The sequence below is a fragment of the Castor canadensis genome, chromosome 8, assembly GCF_047511655.1.
Source record: "Castor canadensis chromosome 8, mCasCan1.hap1v2, whole genome shotgun sequence".
Taxonomy (NCBI): domain Eukaryota; kingdom Metazoa; phylum Chordata; class Mammalia; order Rodentia; family Castoridae; genus Castor; species Castor canadensis.
The window spans coordinates 81,875,707-81,889,005 of NC_133393.1; the positions used below are offsets into that span (position 1 = coordinate 81,875,707).

The 13,299-nt window shown below is 36.9% G+C and overlaps 1 protein-coding gene across 7 annotated transcripts in view; it reads right to left on the reverse strand.

The window, feature by feature from the left end:
- Nell2 (neural EGFL like 2) overlaps positions 1 to 13,299 on the reverse strand; it is a 374,296-nt gene that overhangs the window by 135,711 nt on the left and 225,286 nt on the right. For all 7 annotated transcript variants that reach the window (XM_074083192.1, XM_074083190.1, XM_074083188.1 and 4 more), the window contains one exon: positions 9,564 to 9,689. In XM_074083192.1, coding sequence (XP_073939293.1) covers positions 9,564 to 9,689 — 126 coding nt within the window. The remainder of the gene's footprint in view (positions 1 to 9,563; positions 9,690 to 13,299) is intronic.

The window sequence follows — 13,299 nt, forward strand, 5'->3', positions numbered from 1 at the left end:
TGAGTGAGCTGTTATTCACAAACTGAAATACCACAAAATGCTCATGGAGAAAAGTGGCCAGGAACAAGGGTATGATTTGATTTGGATAAACTAATGAGAGGCTCTATGGCCCTCTTAGCTATTTCCTGCATTGTTTTTACTGTTGTTGTTGTATTGTACCATAATTAGTGGGCATATATATGCAAATCTATTTTTGAAAAATGCCTCAGGTAGTAATGTAATGATTACAAATTTGCTTTGAAAAAATTCAATAATCAGTTTTCATTAGGGACATACTGAAAATTTGATTTTGTACAGCTCCAAGAATAACAACAAAATATTCTGTCTTCTTTGAAATTAAATACCTTATCACCTTGATTCTAGGCCTGCATTGATTCTTAGAAATTATCATTGATTTAATAACTTTTCAGAAAAAAATTAACACAGGAAAAAAGCAGAATAAAACATTAACATTTCAGCATGCACATCTTAATTAGAATGTGCACAGACAGACTGGAATGATTCAGAAAACAGAAAATGTATCTTAGAATTTTCTACAATACTTTTTGACTTTGTCTCTTACAATTTTATTCACACTAAGCTTACTATTATACAACAACCTATACTTTTGTACCTATTCTTCCTATTTATTGGATAGGATAGTAACCTTATGACACACCCATATCAAAGCTCGGGTATAAAGAAAAGTGAAAGAAATGTGTGATATGTTATGGATGTTCCAGTCACACTCAATTCTCATTTTTACTACGCTAACTCTCCTCTTATTCTGCAACTTGTTTCTGTTTATCTGTGCTAGGCTGAATTGGGTTAGTTATCTATATAGTCAATGATTATAGCAGTCTCTAAAATGGTCTTAATGAACTCTGCCTCCTGATATCAATGCCTTTGTGTAACCTCCTATTTTTAGTGTGGGCTCCTATTTTTAATGATTTGCTTCTGAACAACAGACTGTAGCAAAGGTAGTAAGATGTCAGTTCTGTGGTTAGATTACAAAAGATGGTGATTTCAATCTTGCTAGCAGGCTCTCTTTCATAATGGCTTTAAAGAAGCAAGATGCCATATTGGAAAGGCCTATATGGCAAGGAATTAAGGGCAATCTACTGTCAACTGCCAATGTAGAACTGTAACAGCCAATAGCCACATGGGTGAACTTGGAAATAAATTCTTCTCTAGTCCTTGCCAAGACTTTGCTGCCTAGTGAAGGACCTTGAAGCTAAGCACCTGCTATGCCATGCCCAGATCTTCAACCCACAGACACTGGAAGATGCTAAATGTTTCTTGTTTTAAGCTGCTACGTTTAGGGTTATTTGTTATCCAGCAGAAGATAACTTATACAATGTTATCTCATTAGATAACTTTATGTAAGCAAAAGGAAACTTCTTAAATAGTAGCTGAAGTTATATGAAGAAAATATCAATCACTAAAATAAGTGGTAACAGAAGAGATAGCAAAAGCACTATCCACATAATCATTGGGGTTTGTACCTCATCCCAAAAGAAGCACACAGAGAGAGAGGCTCCTGACTTGGGAGAAAAACTCAGCCTCAGATCCTAAAACCATGATCTGTCATGGGTATGACACTGCAGAAGCACCCTGTGCTAGGGAGGAAAGAAGAGCAGCAAAACAAAGCAGTATCGCCAGGAGGTTAGCAGCCTCTGCAGGATTAGATCAGCAGCAGAACTAGAAGGTGAGCTCTGTTCCGTGGAGCACTCAAACAGTGAAGAAGCACACAAGGAAGGTCAAACTTTTATCCTACCTAACATGTCAAAGCCAACTATCAAGACAGAAAATGAAAAGCATCTGTTGAGCTTCAACTTTAGCAATCCTGTTCTCCACAGGTGTCTGTTGCTAAGACACCGCTATTATTATACTCCTGCATGTATAATCTTTTTATTCCCTTATGTGAGTATTCAGCATTATGCTTGTCACATAAAAAATTTTTGAATTATAACTCAAATAATACATCTATTTGGGACAAAGGTGAATTAGGGTTTACTGACTAACCAAGTCAAAGTAGGTGAGGCTTGCTAATGAGACAGTTGCCATCATCTCAGTGCACAGGTGGGCTTACACAGAGTCAGGCTAGTGTGGTCACATAACACTAGGTGCTCTGAAAATCAAACCATGGCTGGCTGGACTAGAGGTCGAACCTGGAAAGCACAGTTGTGCTGCAATGCTGAATAAAGACTCTGACGAACCAGGAAACTGCTACATTGGGGCTGCTGTGCTTCCCCCACTTGCTGACAGATTCAGAAAGCATAGACTCCTTTCCAAGCTTTTAATCTTTCAAAAGGCAATTTGCCTTCCTGAGCCTTTGAGCCTGTTCCTTTTTGAGCTGACTGCTAATTGTATGCGTGCACATATGTGTTTCAGAAAAGAGATAAGCACATTGCCTTGGCCTTCTTGCTAACTGTGCAGACATATCTCACTTCTGTTCTCTGCAAGTTTTCTAATCGTGGCCTAAAGTTCCCTAAACATTAACCCTTCCTGGTAACTATGGTGTAACTCTCCTAGAACAACTTCCTGGATTAGGTTTGCTTAGAAACAGCTTTTCATCGTTAATTCTTTAGTCCCATGGCTTGATATTTTAATTTGCTTTTGTGATCATGTACGTATTTTCAAATTGCTAAATAATCATTACGCAGTGTGATAATAAATAATGAGCTACTGGAGATGATTCAGGCATCATTTAGCTTTAGGGAGTATACTTTAAGTTTCAAAACCTAAAGTCTGATTTTCATGTTTTATTTTAAAAAATCTGATATATGCCACATTTTTTTTTACAGTTTGCAATGCTAATTTCCAAGAAACAAAATGTGAAGTGGTTGTTCACAAAGACAAGACTATTCCAATAGTCATGGCAACTAGTAGCCAGATAGTGGGATTGTCTGATTGTTCCCTGGGATTCTTTAGAAAAGAAATCCACATAAAAGAAGCAGGGCTCATAAAAGCTGCCCTGCCTGAGAACTGACCAGACTCCCAGATTCTTCAGGATCCTATTCTCTACTTTGGGTAAAGTATGTGTAGTAAGGCCCTATGTACATCCATCTTGCCTTGGTGCATCCCTGTCTAATACTCATTCTTAAGAACAATAGGAACCTCCCTGTCCTGGGAAGACAGTAAATCCTCCTAAGGGAAGAGAAATTACTACTCAGGAATACCAACATTTTCCCTATATTTTTTAAGCTCCTATGCATAGGTACACAGTAAGAGCACAGTTGCATAAACAATATCAGCTGAGTCCACTGCTCCAACAAAGCTATCTACTTTATGAAAATTAATGACTCAATTTAAAAGGAACAGAGGAAAGTGCCCAGCTGGAATGATCCTCCCCAAAATAAGACATTTCTTTAAGAGGCTAGCTTACCTAAATCAGAATAGTACCAGTAATAATAACAGCAGCTAACATTTATTAAGCATTTCTTCTTGGGTAGGCATTTTACTATAGATAAGTGCTCAAGGCATTTTACAACTAAAACAACTTTGTTTATTTAGGACTTTTTGTGAAAGCTGATATGCCTGTGTTCACATCCTGTTCTTTATCATTGTCCTCTACATCTGAGCTTCTCCTGTCCCCTCTATGTCACTGCCCCCAGTATTCTCACTTCCTTTCCAATGTATTTACCAGTAATTATTGTGGTACACAAACGGGATTATATGTCTTCTTCTGTACTTGTATTTTGCAAAAATCCATCAAGAGCTATTTTTAAATAACTGATAATGAAGGTATTGTCTACACATACAAAAAATTGCTAGCACTGATAGAAATTCTTTGTGGAAAAGGGGAGAATACAAAATGCTATTGCTACTTTTCCAAAATATTATTGCTTTAGACATGTTAACCAAATTACCTTCTGAAGCACTGGGTAGAGAACTTTAAAGAAACACACCTGGCAGCTATTTGAGGGCAGGACATGCATGGATTACCACTGCCTTAAAATCTTTGCTGCAGTTTCCAAGCAAGAAAACATTTCCATACCTGACAATAACATCCACGATTCTTTCAGATGCTGCAAAATCAGCCATGATAAAACAAAGTGAAGAAAAGTTACTATCGTCATAAAACTCACCATTCTTTCTATAAGCAGCAAATTAATCAAGCCTGGCAAACAGGATGGTAGTAACAACTTTAAAAATATCAGGTGAATTGACCTCATTCAAGAAAAGAAGTGGCCACAAAAAGATAATAAAATATAAGCACTAGGCATACTTAAAGCTATAAAAAGTTAAGTACTTCCAGAAGAGAAACTTCCTGGGGAAACATAGCAGTAGGCTCTTTGTTTTACACAAAAAAAAAAAAAAAAAATCAAGTATCGAGTGGAATTCCTTGTGCCTCAGACACTTTATGGACTTTCTGTGATACTGCCAGGGACCAAAGCCACTATCAGCAGGCCCTTGCATAAGGGAGGCAGTAAGAGTTTTGAACCGCATTGTGCAGGCATCAAGATAGCATAATTTGATGGCCCTAGAATCCTCTGCTATGTTGGGGAATCATTCCCCAAGTTAAGCTAGGAATGAGTTTTTGGCAGGAGAAAGCAGATGAATGTTGTGGGGAGTTGGTGTATTGTGAAGGGCTCCTTTTTGTGACCAAAGGACAGTAAAATGACACTGGGTACTAGTAGGGGGGAGAAATGGTGTCACTTACTATATAGGGCCGAAAGGGAAGAGGGAAAGTTAAAGAAAGTCTACATCTTACAGTTTTGATTGGATATGCTGAAGCAGGATATCTCAACTTTGGCACTAATGACCTTTGGGGCCATACAGTCTTTCCTTGCAGGGGCTTTCCTGTGCCAGATGTTCATGCAGTATGAAGATTAAGGATTCATTTGAAAAATAACCAGAGAAAGTGCCCAGTTGAAAGGGTCTTTAGAAAATATGTTATTTCCTCATGAGATAGCTAGGCTAAGAAAAATATAACAGGATGTTTAGTAGCATCCCTGACCTCTACCTACCAGGTGTCCATTGCAAACCCCACTCCATAGTTGTGATAATCAAATATCTCCAGACAGTGTGACATACATTCTGACAAATAAAAAGGGAAAACTGCCATTTGACAGCTGTACTAAAGGATTAAATTTCTTTCCTAAACTGGATAAAACTATTTTCTATTCTTTCCACCCAACCATCCTTCCCATTTTCCTGTCCTCACTCTAAAGAACTGCACAACAGGAAGAAGACAAGTAGATCAGTGTGAAAGAGGGATCAGAGCTCCTTTTTTTTATTGTACTAATCTGAGCACAGAAATACATCAGGAAGAGCTTAAATGCATGCCTCCTCACTCAGATGTTTATTCTTTGACAATTCCTACATTCTTGATTCCACATGTGTATTCTGACATGTTTTTTTATTCTTGGTCTGTTACCCAAGACCAGTTGCAAGAAGAGATGCCCAGTAGGACTCAAGAAGATTTACCAAATTTGATTAATGTTGATATGATAACCAAGAAAGTCATTTGTCTAGACCAGGAATCACAAAACTTTGCTATGCCAAAACATAAGCTATTTTTGCAAAGATTCTAAAAAATGAACTTCAAATGTGTTGGCTCATGTAGTCCCAAGACTTTTCCTTTACTTTCCTTAAATTTCCTTGTTTCTTCTTTTCTATGCCTTTGCTCCCTTCATTCCTGTTCCACCCTTTCCTCCTTCCCTTCCTTCTCCTTTCCTCATCTCCCTCTCTCTTTTTGGCAGTACGGGAGTTTGAACTCAGGACCTCATGCTTGCTAGGCAGGCACTCTACCACTTGAGCTACTCCAAGAGCCCTGTTTTGTGTTGGGTATTTTCGAGATAGGTCTCACAAACTATTTGCTTGGGCTGGCTTTGAACTGTGAGCCTCCTGATCTCAGCCTCCTGAGTAGCTAGGATTATAAGTGTGAGCCACTGGTGCCCAGCTTTCTTTCTTTATATACTCAGTAGCTTTTTTTTTCCAACAAGAATAAGAAAAGATGTGGAAAGGAAAGAAGTTAAAAAACATTATTTTTTAGAAAGCAATAGTACCCTGATTGGAAAGAAATTATGTTAGAGTTTATAAAAGCATTAACTGCTGCGTTGCTCTGTAAATGATAAAACTGAGTATTGTAATAACTTTATAAAAGAGCCAGAGGGCATTATAGTACACACCTGTAATTCCAGCTACTCAGGAGGCTCAGGCAGGAGGATCACAAGCTTGAAATCAGCCTGAACTAGCAAATTCAAAGCCAGCCTGGACAACTTATCAAGACCATGTCTCAAAATAAAAATTTTTTAAGAGACTGGCAATGTGGCTCAGTGGTGGAATCCTTGCCTAGCATATGAAAGGTCCTACGCTCTTTCCCAGTCCCAAGAAAAACAAACCAAAAAAGCCTAGAAAATGGCACACTATAGTTCTTAGTACTGACTTCTGATTTAGGATTATTATTATAAGAGCTGCAGGAGAAAAATTCCCCTTAGAGTTGAAGCTAATGAACTAAAATAATCTATAAGAAAGGCAACTTAATTACTGAACACTATAAATTGAATAATGTATTTCTACTTAAAATATAAATCTTTTCCCTTTATTTATTTTTGTGTGGTTGCAAATTAGACAAATGATGAATATTATAAAAGCTAAGAATAAGGAGGCTTATCTTCTTGGCCCACTTTTAACTGTATAAATATGTGTAAGGCAATAAATCTCTCTGAGCCTCAGTTTCAGTTTCCTTACATACAAAAGTTAGAGGATTACACTAGATTATCTTTAAGAATTCTTCTAGCTCCCAAATTTTATGATCATAGGGAAATATAATTCAAATGATCTTAAATAGGAAAAAAATGCAATTCTACCAACAATGGAAGGTAATTACTCTGTAGCATGCATAATAACTATACCAGAGCTATAAGATCATAAAAGCAAAAATGGATTTTTTATTGATCAAAGCTTCTGACTACCAAATAATATGTATTACTTTTGGAATCTTCTTTAAATTAGAATGTCTGCCATTAACTTTCTGGGTAGATAATCAACTTTGAGAGTCTGCTGGTTACAGTGTTGACAATGTCAGTTGAGTTGTGGCAGACAACTTTTAACAGGAAAGTGAGGCAAGGATACAGAAACAAAACGCATTTGGAACTCAAGCCACAAAAAATGAAAGAAAACTTCAGAATTCAGTCACAAACATCAGGAAACAGAGCTGTGGTGGTATCTTGACTTCTATTCTGAAAGGTCTTCTACTATAAGTATGTGGGATTTATTTCTAAAATTCAAAGAAAATATATTTCAATCTTTATCAGAGAAATAAAATCCTATTCTTATCTTACAGGAACTCTTAACGAGGAAAAGTCTTTATGTCTGCCAGCCAAAGGCAACCTCCATGAGAGATGTTTCTTTGAGTCCTTTGTACAGAGGCTGAAATCAAAGTGCAGGGGCTGGTGATTAGAGACTAATTTAAGAAAAAGAAAAGTTTTGTTAATGCTCACCTGACTCTGCACAACAAAATAAAATCCACTTATACTCCCTAGAAAAATCCAACTTTTGGGTACAGATGAAAATTCTCAAGTTGGTAGACCTAGTATGAGAGTATAGAAATAATGGTGCTAGTTGGAAATCCTAGAGCTTCATTAAGGAGCACCATTCTCCATCCTTTGCCAGATTTTGAAATTCTTGACTCTGCTTCCTTCAGCATAAAACTCATAGCCTGAACAGATTTTCTTAAAATGATTTCAGCCTTCCTCTGGATTCCTGCAAAGGGATACTTCATTTATATCATGAGATAGTTTGGAATCCTAAAGGAAAATTCTCCATAAGTGATCAAAAACAAACAGCAAATTCTGTTTGTAGGATTTTATTTGGAAGGAAGATGCAATAAGAGAGGCAAAACCAAATCAGAAGATATTCTGTAATGTGCTAAACTATTGACTACTGTGGTTGGATTTACATCTAACAAACAGACTCAGAATAGAAATGAACCTGTTAAAACTATTCTGTCCTGGAGAAAACCTCTCCTTTCAATGTGAGGCCAAATTATGTGTCATGTCCTCTTAAAATCTCTACACTTTTAAGTATATAAACAAAAAAACCAGGAAGAATCACTAGGAAGTATAAACATGTACAAAGCTTTTTAAGTCTTTAATGCCAAAGAATCTGCAGACTCCTCAGAAATTGCTAGCACTCTTATTTTTAACAAATATAACTTTAACTATCACTTTCTAAGATACAGCAGGTTTATCTCAGGTTTTTGTTAACCATTAAATTGGAACTCAGGATTACTGATACTATCAATATTACAATAAATTGTGCATGCTATTTTCCATTTATCTATTATGATTTTTTAAAATATTATTTTCATGGTAAAATCCCTATCATCCTCTTTGAAGACACTTTGCCATTCAACATGATTAAGTTTTGTTTAAAGAATAAAATCAGAACTGTTCTTGTAATGTGGAAAGTTATAGGATGAACTGAAGAAAAAAGTAGGAATTTGTAAATCCACTGGTGCCTCTACATTAAATACCTGCAAGGTATGATTTCCATCACTTTGTTTTTATATAAATACTGTATTTGAAATTGAAGGAAGATTCATCCCTCTGCTCTGACAGGGAGAGTATCAATTAGCACACAGTATTGACACTGTAATGAAGACTTAGAAGTAGAAAACTAATAAAAACACACAGTGACACTTTTATTATAGATTCACATTTTTATGAGAGGCTTATAAAATCTTTTTACCTGAAAACCTCTTAGTATTATTTATAACATGCATCTGATAACGATTATAAAATTAGAGGAAAAATAAAACATGATAAGCATTTTTAGGTGCTCTCCAACGTTATGATACAATATGCTTTGAGATGTTATTTTTATGTCATTTCTACTTTAAAGAAATCCAAAGTAATGTCTTGTTTCACAGTCACAATTCCTCAAATCCAATAGTGGTCAGCCTAGTTTTCTAACGCCATTTGTTTTCATATAAAATATGTAGGAACCCATGGAATATGAAGCAAATAGGTCATATTGTCCCAGAACCAACCTCAAATATTACTAACGCACAAGCTATCCCTAAATAGGTCTCTGGATGGTACTGAAGGGAGTGGAATTTCCTGAAACTAAAATAAGGAAAACTTCTTCAACATAATGCTTAACTTTACTTCCGCAAGGTATAAAGAAGCTCAACTGTCTTTATTCCCATTTCCTAGAAATTCAAGAATCAATTTCTGAAAGACATCACATTATTTATGCAATTATTCCTCTATTTAAAATTCACTCTCCCATAAATGAAGTATTATTTAAGGTTTATTTCTCAGATTGGCTTTAGTAATTCACATGAGATTTGAGCATAAATACTATTTAAGAATAAATGTAGCATACTCTTAACTTGTTTCTTTAGTTTTTTTCATTGTTTTCCTAACAAGGAGTAAAAAAGTTAATCAGCAAGTATTCCTTTCTTAAGAACAGATTAGAATTAACTACTAAATCAGGAAGGAATGATTTTACTTATTTTATTGTGAGGGAGTCATTTACAGCATACTTATCAGAATTTAAATTTTAAAACAACTTTGAAGAGTAAACTTAAGGAATAGCAATATCTCATTTCATAAGTAGCCATAATTTACCTGTACATGAATAATCATCAATTCTGATATATCCAGTTTTACAGATGCACATGAAAGAACCTGGGGTGTTGACACACATGGTGTTCTCACGACAGTAATGGCGCCCTTCAGCACACTCATCAATGTCTGTGAAGAAAAAGCAGTGCAAAGGTCAAAAGTGGAGAATATTTTAGAATTTCTCTATGATTTCTTTTTCTGAGAGGAGAGGAATAGTTAATAATTGAATAGCATTTTTAAAAAGTATTCAAAATATCTCCTTTAATAGAAATGTTTGAAGTTCAAATGACAGAAACCATCTGATTTTCTTCCCTAACGTCTCTTCCTGCCATTTCAAATAGGTCTATCAATTTCAACTTCATCATTCTAATTATCTACTGAAAATTCCACTACCTTAATCTATTTGTATTTAATAAAATGAATCAGAAAGTACAGATTGCACTGCCTTGGCATCAAGCAATCTTCAATCACTGTGACTACCATATATTATTTTGATTCACTGCCTATTCTGTGCTCTTGGGGAGACCCTGAAAGAGGTAAAGTATTCAGTATATACCATAACTTCAATGGCTTCACTTAAAGATCTGAAACCAATAACATGGAGTTTATTAGAGGTACAAGGAGAGATACAGTTTCCCTAGTAACTGTGTTAATAGAGACAAAATTATAATATAGATACCTGATATAGATGAGAAATTATGCAGTGGTAAAATAAGATATCATATTGAACATCTTACATAGTGATTCATACACCATGTTTTGAATATAAAACTTCCAGATGCTTTGGCTGGCAAGATTTTGGAATATAAAGAAGCTTTCTCTGACTCTGTGAATGAGAAGAATCAGGGTAACAGGAACAGACCATATGCAGAACAGAGAAAGAAAAGCATCAAGAACCACAAAACAGGGACTATATAGCTAAAAAGTATGGCAAAACAGAAAGGCAACAGAGTAGGAAACAGTTTTCAGTTTCAGCCCTGACTCCTGGGGAAAAGGGGAAGCTGAAGACTCTACCACAAGGTAAGCTCAGTAGCCTTGGTGACAGACTGGCATACCCACTGTTTCCACAAGCCTTAAACACAGTACAGGGATTTGGTAGGATGGTGATTCACACAGGTTGACAGGCTAGTATCAGCCAAGACAATTTTTTACTCCCTATATCTTGGAGAGATGGTGAGGCACTATTTTGAAAGAGGGCCTACTGTTCCAGACTGAGGTACTTCGGGGACTTGAAAATAAGGAGTAATCATAGCTCAAGATGTCTTGGGACAGTCAGCTATAGAGTCTGTGAGGGAAACAGCCACAAGAGTTGTTTGTGGAGAAGAAGGTCAGATGCTGGTAAGCAGAGAAGTTTAAGTAGCCACTGAGGAGCATGAGAAGTGATATGCACAGTGGTTAGCAGCCCTGGTTGACCAGGTGAGAGTCATTTTAGAAACAGAGCACTGAGCCCACAGCTGGCAAAGTTAGGATACAGGTTACAGGAGCTGCTGGCAGGCTGTGGAGGCCTGTAAACAGGCAGGATTTGAGAATGAGCTACCCTGGAGACTTGATAAATGAGGAATAATTTTAGCTAAGGAAGTACTGGTCACCTGGCCACAGCATCTGGGAGAGAGACAGCCATGAAAGGTAGTCATACATGGTGGAAAAGTGTACTGATCAGCCAGAAGTGCTGGACATGAAGAGCCTGGTAGTGGGTGACCACATCCTACTCTACAAGAGCAAGTCTCACTGCCTGAGGATCACATCAAAACAGAGCATCCAGTCAAGTATTCAGGTTTAAGGAGCTGCCAGCAGGCTGACAGCAGAGTTGGAGACTGGGCTACCCTGGGGATCTGAAAACAAGGTGACAAACTGCTGGGCAGAGTCTAAAGAACACAGACATGCAGGCAGAGCACTGAGCCTTTCAGTCATCTGCCACTGGTGTAGAACTCAGTGTTCTATTTGTTCTCTCCACTATCAGAAGCATTTGGGGAGGCAACTATGAGGGTTGAACATGTAATTCCCCTAGCAGCACAAATAGTAGGCCTGTGAAAGAAGTAAGAATCTCCCTTACCCTTAAGCTAAAAAGTTTTGTGCAGGCTGCAGTGACTTCCAGTACACAAAGAAGGGAAGCTTCTAAGGTGGAAGCAGCACAGAAGTGAACAACTGACTCCACCCTCAACCCACAAATAACACCAACTCATACACAGGGAAATATAAGAGATTCCTGCTACTCTTTCTCTATCTGAGTGGTGTAGATGTCCTGGGCACATAGGCAAAAGGCTTGCTACAGACCAGTGGTGAGAAACCACATTGCAACTCTCCCACTACATGGTCCTGCCTGAACACTGAGAATACTTTAACTACAAGACAACTTTGCCTCAAACATGCAAATCTCAACATAGAAACACAAGAAATATGAAAAAAGGAGGCAACATGATACCGCCAAAGGTCAACAACCTCAAAGTAACAATAGCAAAGATAGCAAAAATGAAGAAAGCCTAGAAGAAAACTCAAAATCATGAATGCCAGAATGATAAATGAAATTAAAGAAGAAATGTATAAAATTTTGAATAACTCAAATTGCATGCAAATAAACATAAGACCAAAATAAGGATGCCAATGCAGGATATGATAGAGGAATTCAAAAATATTCAGAAATCCTGAAAAGGAATCAAACTGAAGTTCTGGAAATGAAAAGCTCAGGAAGTCAAGTAAAAAATACAGAGGAAAAATCTATCCAGGAGAGTAGATCAAAATGAACACAGACTATCAGGGTTTAAGATAAAGTAGTTATATTAGAACAGTCAGATGAAGAAAAAAATAAAGAGGTACAAATGGAACATGCAAGACTTCTGGGATACTGTTTAAAAGACCAAACTTATAAATTATGAGCATAGAATAAGGAGAATAGGAATAAGCTAATGGGTTAGAGAATATATTCAATAAAATAATAGGAGACTACCAACAATAAATGTTGGTTAGGATGTGGGGAAAAAGAAACCCTCATACACTGCTGGTGCGAATGTAAGCTAGTACAACCACTTTGAAAAACAATATGGAGGATTCTTTAAAAACTAAACATAGACCTGCCTTATGATCCAGCAATACCACTCCTAGGGATATACCCAAAGGAATGAGACTTAAGTTCTTCCAAAGGCACCTGCACACCAATGTTTACTGCAGCACTATTCACAACAGTCAAGCTATGGAAACAGCAAAGATGCCCCACTACTGACGAATGGATTAAGAAAATGTGGTATTTATACACAATGGAATTTTATTCAGCCACAAAGAAGAATGAAATTTTGCCTTTCACAAGTAAATGCATGAAACTGGAGAACATCATCTTAAAAGAAGTTAGCCAGGCTCAGAAGGCTAAAAATCACATGTTCTCCCTCATATGCGGATTATAGACCTAAAACAAATACAGTAATATTTTTGGACGTAGATCACACACGAAGGGGAGAATGCATGTAGGAGGAATAGGGAAAGGGAAGGAAACCTAAAACTTGAATGTGATTGATATGCTCACTGTAGAGGAGCAAATAAAGTAATCTTAAATTGGCAGAGGCTATTATGGGAAGGTGACCAGGATCTAGTGAAGAGGTCTGGCAGAGATGAACCAATCGGGATTATAATACACATGTGCATGGAAGCAATGCTAGGAATCTCTCTCTATAGCTATCTTTATCTCAAACTAGCAAAAATGCTATGTCTTTCTTATTATCTCTTATGTTTTCTCTTCAAGAAAATTAGA